We start from the raw sequence: 19,765 nt of genomic DNA, 5'->3' as shown, positions 1-19,765 counted from the left end.
CCTGTCCATTGATGTCCTGCTCTAGGCATAATATTCTGTCTGGTATGTTTATGAAGGGGGGCATCTGTGACTGCTGACAATTACGCTATAGACATGATAAACATGCTATTACTATGAACTGTCCGGGACTGACTAGGTTACACTTCCTCCACATGCTTTTTTTCAAAAGCACCTTGTCTGCTCTGCGTAAGCATGGCCTCTGAAACAGGTTCTATGCAAAGAAACCAGAACTGCTGTGTGGGTTTTGGCCTTATTATTATAATTATTATTATTATTATTATTATTTGAAGCTTATAAAGCGCACGGATACCCTCAACGGGGGTGTCCCGGAGCTACGGACTTAGAGCAGCAGAGATGTCTAAGGCGGCTATAGGTTGGAGAACAGGCAGGTTTTTAAGTTGCCCGGAAACAGAGGTTCAGATTATCCCACAAAACTAAAAAAATATAAAAACATTAACATCCCAATGAACCCAGTGAAATGTATACACGTTTGTGGCCTCCAAACCCCTGGTAATTTGAGATGAATAGGTTTGCATGATGACATTCCCCGCCTATTCACATTATCACATTCAGTAGAGAGCAGCATCTTCCATAACCAGCAATGTATTTTAAAAACAAAGCGATCGTAACCAACTCTTATTCCACTGAAGCCATGTTGGGATGCATAGCTTAACAGTGCATTGCTGTGACTGGCTGTTTAGGAGTCCTTTCAGGTGGAGAACTGTGAAAATACTCTTAAGATATGATATGAAGAGTAGACTTAGACTAATGTGTGACGGTATCAGCATCAAGTCACTTAGAAGCTTTCGTTGAGATGCCCATCCTTTCCCCATTTCACCAATGTATTACCCTCAAAATCTGGGCTCAGCATCTTTGGGTGGTACAAAGCTGAACTCCTGTCTGTAATTTTGGAATTGCTGGTTCAATACTTTTCCCACCAAAGCCTTGAATCTCTGGAGGAAATGTTTTGAAAAGTTTCAAACTTTCTTCTGGTCCCCAAACCACAGAGGTACCCTTCAAAAGCCTCCAGAACCTCAGAGGAAGGTATTTAGAGACTGTCAGGCAGAGACCAACAGCATTGTTTAGTCCTAGTTCAGTTGCCAGTCATCCAGTGAAAGAAGTGTAGCACTGCGGCTAGGCTGACTGACTCCGGAGTCTAGGGATCACGGTTCGATCCCTGGCACCGGCGGGCGATTAGCCCAGCACCATGTGACTCTGGGCAATAGCTTGCTTAATCTTTCCAATGGCCCCCACCCTTACGGGTGATTGTGTGCTTTACAAATGTGGATTATTATTATCCACTGGGATTCTTTACAGGAATGTCATCTTCAGCTTTTTTTATGTTCCGGGAGCCACCAAGGGGATAAGCCTTGTGATTCTTGGAGTTCTTTCTGTCCCTCGAATTCTAGTAGAAGCGGGTCCACCTTTCTCAAATATCTGACTGGTATTCTTTTACAAGTTCTGCAGTGTTCTAAAGAAAGCAGCAGGGTGTGGGTTCAGCTTTGTAGAGTTTTCCACCTGTAGGTGGTGGACTTCTTAAGACACACTGAATCTCTCTCTGACTAATATAATGGAGCAAATGTTCCCAGGTCTTCGCCTACCTATTTTTTCAGTAGCTCCTGTTATTGATACTGTAACCAGGCCTCAAACGTAGTGTGTCAAAGCAAATCCAAGATGGCCAAAGTCTTCAGCTAGACTAAACGTAGGATCCCACAACTGGGGGTGTGTAGGGGAGAGTACTAAGTAAATTACAGTGTCCCCCATATCGAACACTAAAATCCAGTTTCAAGTTGGACCTGCACTCACAACAGAAAATGAGTCTGACGTCTAGTAAGACAAAGCAGGGTTCTTCAGAGAGCAGACAGAGGATATACAAGAATTGTGATCTGGGCCTATTGGATCCCATTCAAGGGTGCAAATGTTTTACATGTATCTCAAAAGTTTTACATGTGTCTCAGGCAGGCCTGTCATGCGGGATTTGACCCTGGTGTGCCAACAGGAGGGGCAGCGGCCCCAACCCTGAATATTCTGCTAAGCTCTATAGGGTCAGCCCTGCTTATTGAAGTCTACTTGCAATTAAAGTGGTCTATTATGCCACTCCTAAAAGAAGCTTCACACCTCATTATAGGCAGTGCTGGACTAGCCAGCAGTCACAGACTAATGTTAATTAGCTTATATTGGCTCAGGCGAGTAATTATAACTTTTCTAAAAGTTAGATTTCTTTACTAGTTAGAACAAATCTGACTTTACCAATTAATTTGATTTTCTTTTAAATGGTTAGGAAAAGTTGTTGAACTTTTTCTATAACTTTTTTTCTACTACGATATATAGTAGAAATAGTGATTTAATCTGCTTTACCAGAATTTCCTATGGAAATGATTAAACCTAATACTGTGAAAATAGCCTTTATGGATTTATTCACTATAGGTACATGGCAATATAAATTTAGGCATGTGCATGTACCATTTCTATGCCCTAAATGTGAAACTCACGATCTCCTTTTTTAACAATGGGATTTTACTTATACAGTCATCTGATCACAACCTCGACCTATTTAACTAATTCTTCCCTATCCTCAAACAGAAGGTAACTATTAATAATAAAACAGACTCCTCTTTTCACAGCTCTACCACCATGGACAGTCCTCCCCTTTCACCACCACGTACCACCACACCAACTATTCAACACTTTACGAACCCTGCCACCCCTCATGACTGTGTTGAGGCAACCCCATCTCACCACACCAATCCATGCTCGCTCACCACTAGAGAAGGGCTATGAAACGACGCATTAGCAAAATTATATCCACCACCACTCCCCCAAATCCATGCCCATATTACAAGCCCAATAGTCCCACCACACTTTCCTCTCTCCCTCCACCACACATAAACTTGCACAACAAAGAAACTCAGATAAAACAGACACCCCAGTACCATACGCCCCAAACCCCATCCTCTAAATACCATGTTGAGATCCAGTCCAGACTTCGAGAAATCACACAGGTGCTACAGCAAGTCGAAACTGACCTACTGAATCCAACTAGCATCACAACTGAGATCGCCTACAACAACAGGGGGCCCTCAAAGATACATGCAAGTATTAGACTGTTACACCTTAATGATAACACACACCACTCTCACCTCCCAATAAATACTTTAAACAGGTCCATCACATTCCGCCCACTCCTGGTCACAACTCCTCCTCAAGACCAGCCAGGACCAAAGTCGCTCTCTCAGAAAATGTAATCCAAGCCCATCTCCTCACGTACAAGACAAACCATCATGACTTCCCACATAGCCTGAACCCCATCTGAGAAACTGCCTCAAACCCACACACAGAACAGAGACCATGCTCTAGAGAGGTAAATAAGGCCAACCTGAAACTAGTACACATCACAGGGGAAACCTCAATTAACACCAAACCTCACCTGAAGTGCATGCTCCTAAATTGCGGATCGGCCGTGAAACACATAGCAGAAATAGCAGACCCAATCCTGGCTAAAGAACGTCTCTGCACCAATCCTTGACATTCTAATCCCTCCAGGCTATGTTATTATAAGAGGAGACAGACCAAAACGATCTGGGGGTGGCATAGCCTGTATACATCGCACTATCCTTATGGTAAACCAGTCACAAGCCATAGATCTCTCCACCTGTGAATACCTATGCAAAAACATTGTGAGCAACAACATTCCCCTATGTCAATTACACCTGATCTACCATCCTCCAGGCAACAACCACGCATTCATCAAACAAATCATGGAAATCTTCTCCTCCAACGCTGGACAACATTGCTTCCGCATCTTCCTGTGAGACTTCTACCTTCACTAGAACGATCACAATGAACCCACAGTTAATAGCCTAAAAACCTTCCTTACCGACCTTAACCTGGTCCAAACCTGCGTGAGCCCAGTGCACAACCTAGATGCTACACTGGATCTCGTCATTGCTAGGACAAACTCCATCAAACTTGAATCGATCGTCCCCTCGGACTGGACAGACCACCACTGCACCACTTTCCTTATCACCCAGCCAACTAAGACACATAAACCCCAAATAAAGAAACCCAAACAATGGAAAAGGAACACTCGCGACATTAACCTCAATGATCTAACATCCCTCAGCAACAACATACTAATGCCGCCAGTGGACATGTCAGAGGTCCATGACTTCACAAACCACTATAACAACTCGATAACTGGCATCCTTGATGCAGTTGCGCCCTTTCAGCTAAAAAGGCCGTCCTCTAAAGAATCCAAACCATGGTACAATGGGAGCCTAAATGAACAAAGACACACCCTGAGACTAGATCAACAGGCATGGAGATCCTCACCATCACCAGAGCACCTTAAGCAACTGAGATCACGGCGGAGCACCTACAACAAACACATCAGAATCTCAAATGCAAATTTCTTCAAAGTTCAGCTGAACAATGCCATAAATCGCCCAAAGAAACTGTTCGAAATTATCAAGCAACAATCCAACCAAACTTCAACATATTTGCCTCCCACTTCCGTGAAATAGCTAAAAAGATAGAAAATAAACTCCAATTAGCAGATGAACACCTCATAAAGATACCGCCATCTATCCTCCACTCACCCAGGTCTGAACAAACCCCTAACCAACTCAAACTTACTCTAAAAACAAAAGCGTCTTGGAAAACTTTCAAAGCTTTAGACAAAAATTGCATTCCTAAGATCTTAACATCACTCAAACCATCAAATCACTTCTTCGACCCTCTTCTAGCCAACATCTTCAGTGAGATCAAAAATTCTCTAATACCCCCCTGGACAAAGATACTGAATGCCTCCCTACTGCAAGGAACCCTTCCGAGATGCCTAAAAGCAGGTCAGGTAACCCCCATTCTTAAAAAAACATCAAAATCCCAGATAACTACAGTCAAATATCCACTATTCCTATCCTAGAAAAACTACTCGAGAAAGGCTTCCATTCCCAACTATGCAGCCACACAGCTCAATTCCACCTCATTGACTAGTTCGAATTAGGCTTCTGCCAGGACCATAGCGCGGAAATAGCCATGACCCACCTTGTTGATGGCGAGGTCAGAATACAAGACCAAAATGAATCCTGCCTCCTAATCCTCCTAGATACGGTAACAAATGACAGTCTCCTGGATTTACTTGAACACAGAATGGGCTTATCAGGGGTTGTCCTAAAATGGTTCGCCTCTTAGACAATGAAAAACAAAGAATCAAGATCCACCAATCGCTGTCCACTACCATGGCGGTCACCCTGGGAGTCCCTCAAGGTTTCTTCTTATCACCTACCCTCTTCAATCAATTCATGGAGCCCTTAACCGAAATTCTGAAACTACAATGTTCACTACCAGATATATGCGGATGATACCCAAATATACCTAGAAGTATCATCACCAGATTATATCCATGTACTCAATACAACTCTGCAAAAAACCCACAACTGGCTGAACAGAAACCACAACAAACTTAATGCGCTCAAAACCGAATTCAGCCTAATTACCTCACCATGAGGACATGTCCACATTGAAGACTGGATGAATTACTTAACAGCCTTCAACTGCAAATCGCACATCATAGATTCAGCAAAATCTCTGTGAATAACTATTGACCAAAATCTCTACATGCAGAAACATATCAGCACAGTCACCAAGGAGCAGACTTTCATATGAACATTAGAAAACTAAAACCCTTAATCCCCGCCGACGACCTCAGTTCAGCAGTGCAAGCTCTAGTGATACCCAGAATAGACTATTGGAATGCAATCTTATGTGTCCTGCCGAGATTCAGACTGGCTCCATCAACGAGGATGCAAGACTCGTCGCCGCCTCCAAAAAGAACAACCACATCACCCATGATCTAAAGGCACTGAACTGGCTCCCTCATGAGGCAAGAACACAGCTAAAAATTCCCCACATGACACACAAAGCTTTGCACACCAAGGTATCTAGCCGATAAACTGGAACTATCAGGCCGTGGCAGAGCGTCATGAAGCACCAGCAACTGGCTATTGAAGCCGCTAAAATTTCAGGAAAAAGAAAACATACAACCGTACTTTCTCCAGACTAGCACCTAGAATCTGGAATACCCTGCCCCCGGAAATCAAAATGAACCCTTCAAGCACTTCCTTAAAAAAGGAAGTCAAACTGATTCTTATGAACAAATACCTACCCGACCCCAACACTTGATTTAGTTCACCAAACAGGAATTGCACCAGATTATGTGGATCAATGCCTAATACACTCTTGAGTACCCCCGGACTCAATACTAATGTTTGACAGCACGTATGCTTTCCCTACTATCTACTCTTATTTTTGTACCAAGTGTATCAAGCTATCTATTTGATGTAACATTTGTAAAGTGCTCTGACACCCTTCCAGGGTCTAGTTTGCGCTATTTAAAACTTTTAAAATAAAAGAATAAAAATAGGCACTATGAACCATACCTTAAGAGCTATGAGGTAGATTTAAGGGTGGCTCATTTAGCAATTTGAACTGGGCGTTTAGGCCTAAAAAAGAGTTTGGGCCCAATTCACAAAAGTAATCTGAGGCAAAATCCTAACTTTACGACTTTCGGTATTCACAAAGGGCATTTAAGAGTAGTAAAGTTAGGGTTTTGTCTCTGTTAAATTTAAGTTTTGGTATTAAGTTTAACTTGAGGGAGGAAACATTTGAGGATCGTCAAGGGGGAAACGAGGGAAGAGGGTAAAAGAAGAGGGAATGGGCAAGATGGCGGGTCAGAGTCAAGAGAAAAACAGCCGAGAACAGCAGCAAAATGGCGGCCAGGACAAAAGAAAAAGTAAAGAAGTCCGAACACCATCTCCAAAAATGTCTGGATTCACAAAAGTCACCAAAGTCAAGACCTGTACTTGTCATTTCTTTCGTCCTCGCTGCAACTGCCCCCTCCTTCCTGGGAACCCGGAAAAGGGACGTAGCAGTCTTCATCCCCCACCGCCTCTATAGCTGCCGTGATCTGCAACTGGGCGCTGCGCTCGGGGGCCAGGCCAGCACTCCCCCCCTCACTGTCGTCACTGGGACCATTGGTGACCAGGATACGGCTACTGCCTCCGCGGGGGCAACGCCACCGATGCACCTCTCACCATCAGCTCCTATGTCCACGGTGCCTGCTTCGAGGGTCAGGCTCACCTGCCTCTCACTCATGCTGCCTCTGCCGAGGGCATGTTCATTACCACATTTACTAAACAGGATTGTCAAGGTATTTTTCTGCCTGGAAATGGATATTTGAGCTGCAGCTCCAAATCAATCCCTTAATCAGGCCGGGGCAACAATCCTCCACTATAAACCCTAGTTTGACTGTAGCTGCCTTACCTCTCAAGTTGGTGTGAATATATTTGTTCTGTGGGAACAATAGGAGATAGCTAGAATTACTGAAGTTCCAAGTACTCACTGCAGTACAAATCTCCCTTTTTACCAGAACGCGGTAACAGGATAGCAACCAGTTTTGAGATGCTTTTTGTCTCATGTCATAGGAAGCAATTTGATACTGTGCACGGTTTGTAGTATTCACAATTAGTGGGTGCCAAAAGGTCAGATAAGATTGAAATATAAAAAATATATCTGACGTGAATTTGGATGAGTATTTTATATAAGAAATCCCCCCCAAAAAATAGAAAGGATCTTTACTTGTGCATAGCAAGTGTAATTCTTTTCTTTGTTTGCATTTTTACCCTAAACTACATTAATATGTTATATATTGTAAGTGTGTGTTTTTTTTCTTCATGTTTAGTTTTCCTGTTTCTTCTCATACCTATATGAATAGGAGCCTTGAAAAAGTGTATTTAAAAAATGACGAAGAGTAAAACGTGTCTTCTTTCATCATTTGTACCTGGAGCCAGGCCATGAAATTTGTAATTCATCACATATAATAACAAGGACATACTATTCACAAAAGAAAACTGAAAAAAAAAATCTTTTGACTAGGTGGTGAATGACTACACAGTATTCTCACACAACACTTCCGAAAGGATATCTCTACAGGGAATCTGTCTGTGCCAGTAGTACCAGAGCATCTGCAATAACATTTTAACTAGGTGTGCCTGAATCCGACCTATTTGTATATGTAGCACAACTACTCACCCTTGATGGTCTCAAGGCACTAGATGGGTGGGGTGTGCTGGGTCTGCGGTTCAGTCGAAGAGCCAGGTCTTGAGGTCCTTCTTGAATTGCCACAGCAATGGAGATTGCCTGAGGTGCAGAGGCAGGGAGTTCCAGATCTTTGCAGTTAGGAAGGAGAAGGATCTTTCTCCAGCCATGGTCTTGCTGATTCGTGGGACAGTGGCCAGGGCCAGTTGTACAGAAAGGAAATGTCTGGTGGGAGTGTAGAAGGAGTGAAGGTGTGAAAAGCTTACAGAGGTGATTCTCATGTTGACAGGTAGCCAGTGTAGGTCTCTCAGGTGGCCGGTGATGTGGTTGCAGCGTAGGATGTTCAGGATGAGTATGACGGAGGCATTCTGGATGGTCTGCAGTTTTTGGGGAGTTTCTGAGTGGTGCCGGCATAGAGTGCGCTGCTGTATTTGAGTCTGCTGCTGACGGGTGCATGGAGGAAAGTTTTCCTGAACTCCGCGGGGAGCCACTTGAAGATCTTATGAAGGAGGAGGAGCATGTGAAAGCAGGAGGATGAGACGGCGTTGATTTGGTGGTTCCAAGCCCTGTGGGCCACCAAAGGTTGTCCCAGGTGGAGGGTAAGGAGCCCAGGATGAGGACATTGGTCTTGTCTGAGTTAAGTTCAAGGCAGCTGTTCTTCATCCAGGTGGCGACTGCCTTCATTCCGTCATGGAAGTTGCTCTTGGCGGTTGTGGGTTCGTCAGTGAGGGAGAGAATCAGCTGGGTGTAGTTGGCGTAGGAGACAATGTTGAGTCTGGCTTCTAACGATGGCTGCAAACAGGGCCATGTAGATGTTGAAGAGGGAGGGGCGCAGAGAAGATCCAGGAGGCACTCTGTAGCTGATCTCTGTGGGTTCTGATTTGAACGTTGAAAGTCTGACTCTCTGCGCTTGGCCAGTGAGGAATTCCAATAGAATTACTAAAACTAGATTTCCATTTAATGAGTAGAAGGTAAGGACTGCACCAAAAGTTTAATAAATGTGCATATGACAGTTTTTTTTAAATTAAAATGTAATAAAATTCCTTGCGCCTGACAACTACTCATCCGCTGGCAATGCAATTACTTGGGGTAACTTGGTCACTGCACACTGAGTGGTATAAAAGCACTTAGCTCAATGTTATGGTTAATGTTGCAGTGGGTAATTACTGCTGTTTGGGTACTTAGTGGGGGGAATGGGGCGGGGAACTCGGATGCTAGTTCTCCAGGACACCAGGAGACCAGGAGGGATGGAACTGTATCACTGCCCAGAGGGTGTGGGGGCTGGGGTTTACATCAGTTATGAGGGTCAGCCTTAGAGGTAATTCTTAAACAAGCGGTTCTCCTGCCAGAGTTACTGGAAGCATGATTCAAGTTGGTGAAAGTCAGCAGTGAGGTGCACAGGCAAAGGATTCTTCAGGATTCTTCAACCCTGACGAAGTTCTCCCTAGAGAACAAAACACGTTGGCTGAACCTTCTGTTTTGAACTTGCACATAAATCAATCAATAAAGAACTTTGAAAATCCTACTTTCGATCTCTGGACTTTTGTCAATCTGCGCACGCCCTTCATTCACTTGTTAAGGATCTGGACCACAGAGGCATCATAGGAAGGTTGATGCCTGGGCCGGTTGCGTGGGACTGTTATAGATGGTGAAAGTGGTGAGAGGTGCAGGAACGACAATCCATCGTCTTTTCTGTTCTGTTGATAGAATATCTATAGCTTGCCTCCAGGAAACTCATGTGTGAGGTGATACACTTCCTTGTATAAGGTGCAAATGAAGGGGCCAGAGATACGACACTTCATAATCAGGATTTGCACGTGGGGCCCTCATCTGGGTGACTCCAGGTGTCCCCTTCCAATACCTACAACATGTGACAGATCCAGAAGGACGCTAAGTGATTTTACATGGCAGGTTTGACGGTTGAGAGATATGTCTTATTAATGTCTATACCCCTAACTCTGACTGCCCGGGTTTTTCCGTAACGTGGTGGGTACTGCAACTTCATATCTGGGGGCGGGGGTGATTCTGATTGGGGATGTGAACTGAGCATTGAATGGGACACTGGACCATGAACACCCTGATCTAACACTAAACTAGGGATGACAGAGGCCCTTAGAGATACTCTGACAGGGTTGCGGATATGGGATGTCTGGAGGGGGAGATACCTGGATCACAAAGTCTTTTCCTGTCATACACCGGCAACCAATATGTTTAGCAGACTGGATCAGTGCTTCTTCTCCCTGGACCTGGCCCCAACGGTAGGAGAGACAGCCTTCCTGCCTAGGTATCTCTCGATCACTCCACAATGTTGCTTTCTCTTAGTGGCTGGAGGCCACGGCCGGTGATCCCCACATGAAGGCTGTGGGCTGAGGCTCTCTCTGGCTCACCTTTTGCTATGACAGTTGAAGAAGAGCTTGCTAGGTACTTTGAAGGGAACTGGGGTTCGGCGTCCTCAAGAGTATTGGAGTGGGAGGACATGCAGGTAGTGATCGGAGGGGTTTGTTAAAGACATCACTCGGAGTGCGTCAACAACTTGAGCGAGATTTTAAGATTCAGGACTGGTGGCTGGGGGACATACAGGCGTCTCTCCTGATGGCTCCTCCCTTTGTGAAGGAGTGGTGCGCGGCCTGAGGACTGTTGTTGGCATCTCTAACCGCTTGGAAACATTTAATTACGCAGCGTACCAGCAGCGTCTGCATGTGGAGGGGGACAGATCGTGGATCTTGCTCACTAAAATAATAAAGGGGGAGATGCCTGTCTCCCCCAATGTACAAATGCAATCTGGGGAGGGAACCATGGTATATGATCAAACGGTAATTCTAAATATCCCCTCAGACCATTTGGCCCAAATCTACACGAAACAACCCTCTCCGGCCCTGGAGTGGGTTTTTTATTTCCTGGCCACTCTGGGCCTGCCCCGACTAAATGAAGAGAGGAGTAAAATGATGGACAGCCCGATCACTAAAGAAGAACTGATAGTGGCCATACAGGGTTTAAAACAAGCTAAAAGTCCCCGAAGTGATGGCCTTCCGTTTGAGTTCTACAGAAGGTTTGCACCGTTACTGGTGGACCGCCTCCTAGAAGTCTACAACAAAGCCCTTAAATCACAGATTCTACCAGCCTCCATGAGAGAGGCTCTTGTGGTCATGATTCCCAAAGCAGATAGAGACCCAAGTTACCAAGTAAGTATCAACAAATCTCCCTGTTAAATATCGATATACAAGTCCTGAGCGGAATATTGGCGGCTCGGCTCTTGCCACAAATGAATGAAATGAAATGAAAAGGGGATTTGTATAGCGCGGCTGCTGCCCAAAGGCGTCCAAGCGCTGAATAGAGGGCATACTACTCTGAGGGGGAGGAGGGGGGACTTAGTTTCTGAAGAGGAAGGTTTTTAGTTCTTCGCGGAACGAAGAGAGGATCTGATTAGACCTTAGGGAGGGGGGGAGGGAGTTCCACAGCTTGGCAGCGTTGAGCTCAAATGACCTGCCTCCTGCCCTGGATCTTTTGATTCGGGGGACTGTGGCAAGGCAGGCGTTCGAGGAGCGAAGTTGTTTACCGGGGCAGTAGGGAGTGAGAAGGGAGTGGTTGATCTGGGGGCCAACTCTATGGAAGGCTTGATGGGAAATACAGAGGGCCTTGAATTTTACTCTCTCCCTGACAGGGAGCCAGTGGAGTGATCGAATCCCTGCCTTAGCTGATTCTCTGCGGGGTATTTGGAGTAGGGTCCAGGCTGCGCAGTTCTGGGTCCGTTGAAGCTTTTCTAATACGTATTCTGGTGCTCCCAGGTAGAGGGCATTGTTAAAATCAAGCCGTGATTGTATGAGGCCCTGGACGACGATTTGTTTGGCTTCAAGGGGTAGGATAGGGAGGATTTTTTTTAGCATCTGCATTAACCCGAAGCAGATAGCTGAGGTCTTTGTTGCCTGGGTGTTAAGAGTCAAGGTTTTATCGAGCCAGACTCCTAAACTCTTGATGTCCTCCTTCGGGGAGGGGGGTGGACCCAAACTGGAGGGCCATAACTGGGTGATGGTGGTGGGCGAGGGAGGGCCGAGGAGCATGATCTTGGTTCTGTCCCCATTCAGTTTTAGAGAAGAAGCTGTCATCCAGCTTTTTATCTCCTCCATGCAGGATGCCATGTTGGCCTGCGGGAGCCCGCTGCTTTCTGTGCCAGGGAGACCACGAGCTGGGTATCGTCCTCATATGATATGATTTTGATACCATATTGACGGACGATCCCAGCCAGCGGTCTCATGTACACATTGAACAGCGTGGGGCTTAGGGAGGACCCCTGGGGCACCCCGCAGCTCAGAGTTTTGCTGGTGGAGCAAGAGTCATCATCGAAGACCTGGAAGGTTCTTCCGCTCAAGAAAGAGCTCAACCATGTAAGGGCATTTCCAGAGACTCCAACATCGAGCAGTCGATGTGATAGAGTTTTGTGGCACACCGTGTCAAACGCGGCGCTGAGGTCAAGGAGGACCGCTGCCACTGATCACCCTTGATCTAAGATCTTTCTCGATTCTTCCACCACGGCTAGGAGAGCTGTTTCCGTGCCATGTTTTGGGCAGAATTCTGTTTGGGTGACGTCCAATAGGAGGTTTTCTTCGAGGTGTTTTGTTAGGTGGAGATTAACATGCTTCTCCAGTATTTTACTTGCCCAGGGTAGCAGAGAAATGGGACGATAGTTGTTAGAATCGTTCACGTCAAGATTGGGTTTTTTCAAAAGCGCCTTCACCATCGCCTGTTTCCATATGGGAGATACGACTCCCTTTTCCAAGGAGCAGTTCCATAGCTCTAGGAGGGTGGGGAAAATGATTTGGCTGGCCGTGGTCATCGTAAGGGGGGGTGCTAGGTTGGAGGGGGAGCCAGATTTTTTCTGTAGTGCAAGAGTTTGAAGCGATTCCAGGTCTAATGATGGGACATTGCTCATGGTTATTAGGTGTGAGCGTGTTGTATCTGCTGGGAGCTGAGGTTGATTGATATTTGGCTCGGGAGTGGAGGTAGTGAAGGAAGAATATATATTGTTAATTTTTTGGTGGAAAAAGTCGGCTAGATCATTGCAGCGGCTGATAGGGTTATCAGCTGGCACTGCAGGGGGGGACATTTTGGAGAGGGTTTTGACGATTTGATAGATTTCTCTGGGTTTGGATCTGGCAGAGAAGATTTTTTCTTTGTAGTAAGGCGCTCAGTCCCCAAGGCGCTCAGTATTCCCTGGGTCAAAAACATCCAGTCCATTTGCACCGATCTGGGGCTCCCTGAATTGTGGACCGAACCAGCGAATGCAGCACCAGGAATCTCTAAGAGATCCCTGGCGAATCTGTATCACGAACACAAAAGGGCAAGGGCCTTAGCTACCCAGACAGAGGGGTCCCTCTCTTCCATATTCCTGCAAACTAAGGATCTCTACAGATTTGAGAAGGCTTTCGATCCCATATATCCCATACTCACCAGAAAGTTATTTCTCCAGTGGATATACGGTACATTGCCTTTTCGGTCCTTTTCAAGTACCTGGTTACAAGTCCCTTCCACCAAATACTGTCCTCTTTGCGTTGATAAAGAGGAAAATGATTTGCATGTGATCTTTTTCTGCCCAGCCTACAAGGCAGCCAGAAAGCATTGGCTGCTTCCCTTGATTAAGAATTTGGGTGGCAGGGAATATACACCTATGTACAGGATTTTAAAATCCGATGTTTCTGGCCCAACCGTTTTTGCACTTTCCAAATTCTTTACGAATGTTTGGTATACGCGTATTCGTCTTTTAAAAAATGCTGGGTAGACTTTACAATCATTTCAATTCTTAATAATTGTTTTTATTGTCTGTGTTGATCTTAAAACCATGTATTAATGTTTTAACAAATCTGACAGAATTCATGTGATTTTATTGTATGTGCATCTTTTATGACCAAATGGTCGAAATAAAGATTGGAAAATGAAAAATGAAATTAGGTGTGAGCGTGTTGTATCTGCTGGGAGCTGAGGTTGATTGATATTTGGCTCGGGAGTGGAGGTAGTGAAGGAAGAATATATATTGTTAATTTTTTGGTGGAAAAAGTCGGCTAGATCATTGCAGCGGCTGATAGGGTTATCAGCTGGCACTGCAGGGGGGGACATTTTGGAGAGGGTTTTGACGATTTGATAGATTTCTCTGGGTTTGGATCTGGCAGAGAAGATTTTTTCTTTGTAGTAAGTGGATTGGGCTATAGTGATACCAAGCTTATATGCCTTTATGGCTTCCTTGTATCTGGTTTTGTCAGTGGTAGTATAATCAATGCTCCATTTCCTTTCCATCCTTCTGCACTGACGTTTAAGTTCCCTGAGTTCTTCTGAGTACCAGGGGGACAATCTTTGAGCTCTTTTTGATACAGTTTTCTTGATGGGAAGAACTGTGTCAAGGGAGTCCTTGATCCATTCATTAAAGATCCCACTATCCAGTAGGGGGTCCTGGGTAAACAATGGTTTCGTGGCCTTAAGTTGGTTGTCCCACTGCTCTAGCGGGAGTCTTGACCAGTTCCTCCTTGTACGTGGGAGGGGGTTTTAGGAGTGTCCACGGAAGGTGTGTGATGGAACCTACTGAAAGGTTGGGGCAGTTACTAAATACAGGGTCAAGTAAATGACCTTTGTTGTGGGTAGGGGTCTTGATTAGTTGCTCCAGTTGGATGGCGGCTAGGCTGGAGACGAGCTCATTGGCAGTGTTGTTAGACCGGTCGTCAAAGTGCAAGTTAAAGTCGCCAAGTTTAGTGAAATTGGAGGGGGACATGGCGGAGACAGCCGCTTGCGAAGGCAGCGACATGTGAAAGTTGTTCAAGGGTCCTGGGGGACGGTACAGGAGTATTCCTATTAGACTGTCGTTAGGGGTGAATTTAAGACAGGAGGACATACTTTCGCAGTCTGGGATCGGATCCGGCGTGCAGTGACACTGATATGCGGATTTGTATATAACTGCAATACCTCCTCCTTGTCGCCGGGTGCGATCTCTGCGGGAGATCTGGTAGCCAGGGGGAAGCGCTTGGACTACATCTGGGTCGCAGTCAGGTGTTAACCAGGTCTCGGTTAGTAGGACAGCGTCGGGGTTTTGTTTGTCAATTAGCAGACAAATTTCTGCGCTATGTTTAGGCAGAGATCTGCAGTTGAGGAGTAGTATGGTGAAGCTTTGCTGCTACGGGGTATGCCGGCGTGGTTTGAGACTAGTGTTACGATGGAGGCAGGAGGTGGGAAGGGCCAGAGAGTGGTGGAGTTGGTGACAGTGGGTTTTATTGGGGTTTAAGTTTAAGGAGAGCATTGATGCTGTATTGAATCCTAGTGGGGGAACCAGGGGATGTGGCCCTTGGTCCCTGTCGGTCGCGGACGGGCGCAGACGGGCTTGCTTTTGGCGCACTAACGGCGCGCCCGCTGCGCGCGTCCGCTGCGCGTCTTGGGGATGCACATTTTTATGAGAGACGAGGGGGCGTGGCCTCACGATTTGTGGGCGTGGCCTGCGGGCTTTCGGCGAATGGCGGCAATTGTATCTCCACCCCGCGGCAGCGTTCAGATCGGCTGTGCGGGACTCAGGAGATTGGTATGGAGGGGGGGTGCTCAGGAGGAGTTTGTAAAGTTAATAGTCACACAAGTAAAATTTTTAAAAACAAAGTTACAGATTTGTGCTTGTCAGCGTGCTCCCGGCTTCCGCCTCAGGAGTAGAGTGCCTCTCAGTGAATCTGGCGTCAGCGCGCCTTTAGTAGCAGTGCAGGGGGGGCGTGGCCTCACGATTTGTGGGCATGGCCTGCGGGCTTTCGGCGAATGGCGGCAATTGTATCTCCACCCCGCTGCAGCGTTTAGATCGGCTGTGCGGGACTCAGATCGGTAAGGAGGGGCGGTGCTCAGGAGGAGTTTGTAAAGTTAATAGTCATACAAGTAAAATTTTTAAAAACAAAGTTACAGATTTGCGCTTGTCAGCGTGCTCCCGGCTTCCGCCTCAGGAGTAGAGTGCCTCTCAGTGAATCTGGCGTCAGCGCGCCATTAGTAGCAGTGCAGGGGGGCGTGGCCTCACGGTTTGTGGGCGTGGCCTGCGGGTTTTGGCGAATGGCGGCAATTGTATCTCCACCCCGCGGCAGCAACGAATACATCCTGATCAGGCCGGGTTTATTCCCAAGCGTAGTACCACCCATAACTTATGGAGGCTAGCTCACGTTTGGCACTCCCCAGCTCTAGACCAGGACAACCATGCTTGGGCGTTGCTGGACATAGAACAAGCTTTTGAGTCCATGAATTGGTCCTATATTTGGGAGAGTCTGCCGGTGATGGGGATGGGGACGGAGTTCCTTAAATGGGTACAACTGCTTTACACAGCTCCCCATGCTAGAATACGAATGAAAAGGTTGGTCTCAAGAGCATTAACGCTGCAGTGTGGCACTAGGCAAGGATGACCAATGTCGCTGCTTCTGGTTGAGGTAGAGATGGAACCGTTGGCTGCGACCCTATGGGAGAAATTGAGTAGGTGGGGGATCTCACTGGGAAATACTAATCACGTGGTGTCCATGTAAGCGGCTGGCACTCTAGTGAGTGATCAGGCAGTTCCTGCATTACTAGAAACGATGTGCTGAAATTTGGTTAAATTTTAGGATTAAAGACAAATCCCGGCAAGTCAAAACTACTCCTGCTTGGGCGGCTAGCTTCACAGCTGCAAGAGATGCTACCAAGGGTGGGACTCCCATGGGTGGAGTCTGAGGCCAGGTATCTGGGAATTAAACTGGCGGGTACACCTCACAGGTATTTGGAGATCAACAAAGGGATAGAGGGCATACAGGGTTCAGTACATTTCTTGCGGGAACTACCACTGTCCCTTATAGGTAGAATCACCATAACTAAAATAATCATCCTGCCTCGATGTCTCTATGCAATGCATCATTGCCTCTATAAAATTCTGCATCACCTCTTTAAAACACTAGATAGTCTGCTGGTAGAATTATTATGGGGCCCCAAATGTAAAATGGTTAGCATGACCACACTACAGAGACCATGGCAGCAGGGGGATTGGAAGTCCCATGTCTAGAATTCTACTACATGGCATCTCAGTTACAACATGCAGTCCATTGGCTAGATGATACTGAGAAATGGGAGAAGAGGCTTCTGACGGGGACATAGCCGGGAAGGGAGGCTCACTCCCTGAGCTCCTGATGATGGGAACAGGAGTTCCCTCTACTGTCCCTACATAATCTGCCATGATGCAGAGAACTGGGAACAGGTCACTAGGAAAGTGCTGGGCCGAGCACCATGTGCCCTAGATATGCCATTGTGGGTGATACAACCCTTTTCTAAAATTACAGATTCTATGTTGGTCCATCGATGGAAAGAAGGTGGTTGCCTAATGATGGGTGACCTTTTTGAAAATACACAATACATCACACGAGAGAGCGCAGAGGCTGCCTTGGATCTGGGAAGTGGACAGATCCTGCAATATTGGAAGATATTCCAGGTGGCACGGGAACTATGGTCCTCGTTCCCAGAAGAGCCCCCTGTCCAGACGTCTTGTACGTAATGATGTACATGGCCCAGGAACGCTGATTTATCTCACATTTATTCCTGGCAATCCAAGAAGATAGGATGACCGAGATGCTACCTATTCAAACATGATGGGAGGCAGTGGTAGAGGCTCCCTTGTCAGTGAAGGACTGGATTAAAGTAAACGAGGGGGAGAAATGGGTGAGCTCGAATGCACAATTTAAATTGGTCCAATACACCTTTGTGCATCAAACCTACCCTACCCCCAAAACATGAAGAAGAATTTACCCAACTCACTTGGGGCACTGTCCCCACTGTGGGGAAGCAGACGTGGATTTCATACATATGACTTGGTCCTGCTCAACCATGGGCCCTTACTGGACAGAAATTTTAGATAATCTAAAGGGGGCTACGGGCGGGGTGGTTCCCTGGGAGATCCGCACGGTTCTACTGGGACTGCTTCTGACCCCCAAGAAAAAAACCTTAGTGGGAGGTTTGTGATGTTGGGACTTGTGCTTGCAAAACATTGTATAGCTATATCCTGGATGAGTCATTCCCCTCCAAGAACAGCGATGTGGGTGAGAGATGTTTGCGAATGGGAAACAGCATAGGTGGTCTGAATAAAACAACTTGGACAAGATGAGAAAGTAGAAGATGACCTCCGAACCTGGGAGGCAATAATAAGGGATATGGGAGACGCGCAACCATCCATGACCCCCGCGACTCAGAACCCTGAGGCTCGAAACAGCCCATAGAAAACAAGATAGCGAAAATTACCAGACCAGAGAGACACAATCTCACATGAGATGAGTAACATGTCCAATTTGAGTAGGGAATTGTGCTGACCTTCGGACATGGAAGAGGGTGGGATGGAGGTACAGAGCGGTGTTAAGAGATTCTGTTGGCAAAAAAGACTTTAATTACGTATATTATTCGTTATAGATTGGAGAACGTACTGAAAAGATACTTGCTTGTCTGATGATCCTAAGAGGAATTGGAATTCTCTATTTTCCACTAAGATGTTTCAATACATGTATAAGTGATATATCCTTGTATACATTCAAAATGCCAATAAAGACATTAAAAAGAAAATGTAATTAAATAACTCCATCATTTCTATATGTGGTCCGGGCTACGGGTGTGCGTTACTCTCGAAATTCTGTTTAGCATGATCACACCAAAATGTACGTGAGGATGCATTTTGCGCTAAGAAACAGCGTTACTCACTAAATGTGCTTTCTCTGTAGGATTTTCCCCCCAAATTAGTCTTAATCCTGTGATTATGTTTTGGGTATTTTTTTTTTAAGTCAACGTACATCTATTGAAATTGCTGTTTAAAGTGTTTCTTTTTATATGTCAAATCTAAAATGGCCAGTCAACATACTGTACTTTTAGAATGAGAGGAATGTTGAGCACCATTTCATTGTAAAATAGCCTACTTGGAAACCCCATTACTATGATGGTAAAAGTATGCTATAAATCAGCTTTTCATACTATACATTTTTCTGCCTAATTAGACATTTCTAAGTTAGACTCAGAACTCTGTTTTCAACAATAAATAGTATGTTCCCGGCATGCAACCTCATCATATCCCATATGGAACTGTTAAATTCACCAGTCCGCACTTACAGTAGCTGCGGATGGTGACATGACCACTGTCCACATTTTGTAAAAGGATTTCAAATGATTTAAAATATTCATCTACTTATCTGTCTTACTTTTTTATGAACAGGCCATTTCTCGTACTGCCGCCCCTGATGGAGTGGATCCGAGTTGCTTTGGCTCACGCAGGCCACCGTCGCAGTTTCTCTGTGGATAGCGATGACGTAAGGCAGGCGGCAAGGCTGCTTCTTCCAGGAGTAGATTGTGAGCCTCGACAGCTTAAGTAAGTAAAATAATCTAGATAAAGAGAAAAAGCTTTTATTGTTCCAATATCTCACCCAAATGGACAAAAACCAACATTGTGAACTGAAGTTTAATAGATTGGCCTAGTGATTGAAGAGTCGCAATTGAGAGCAAATTGTGAATAATTAACAAATTAAATAATAATCTGTGTATTGAAATGTAGAGATAAAAAAAACTGTAAAAAAAGCTTTTATTGAGCATGTTATGTTGTTACAGATGTAGTCGTTTCTCCCGGCACATTTTTACTTTTTTACTCTTATTACACATTTTTTGAGATCAACAAATTTAA

At 45.6% G+C, this 19,765-nt stretch overlaps 1 protein-coding gene across 1 annotated transcript in view; it reads left to right on the top strand.

Moving 5' to 3' along the window:
• The window catches only part of ABTB3 (ankyrin repeat and BTB domain containing 3), a 759,809-nt gene that overhangs the window by 541,427 nt on the left and 198,617 nt on the right, over positions 1-19,765 (top strand). The window contains exon 4 of the mRNA XM_086921594.1: positions 19,304-19,456. Within this exon, the coding sequence (XP_086777720.1) occupies positions 19,304-19,456 (153 nt within the window). The remainder of the gene's footprint in view (positions 1-19,303; positions 19,457-19,765) is intronic.

Source organism: Lissotriton vulgaris, chromosome 1_1, assembly GCF_964263255.1.
Source record: "Lissotriton vulgaris chromosome 1_1, aLisVul1.2, whole genome shotgun sequence".
NCBI classification, from domain to species: Eukaryota; Metazoa; Chordata; class Amphibia; order Caudata; family Salamandridae; genus Lissotriton; species Lissotriton vulgaris.
This window is presented reverse-complemented; position numbering and strand designations above follow the sequence as displayed.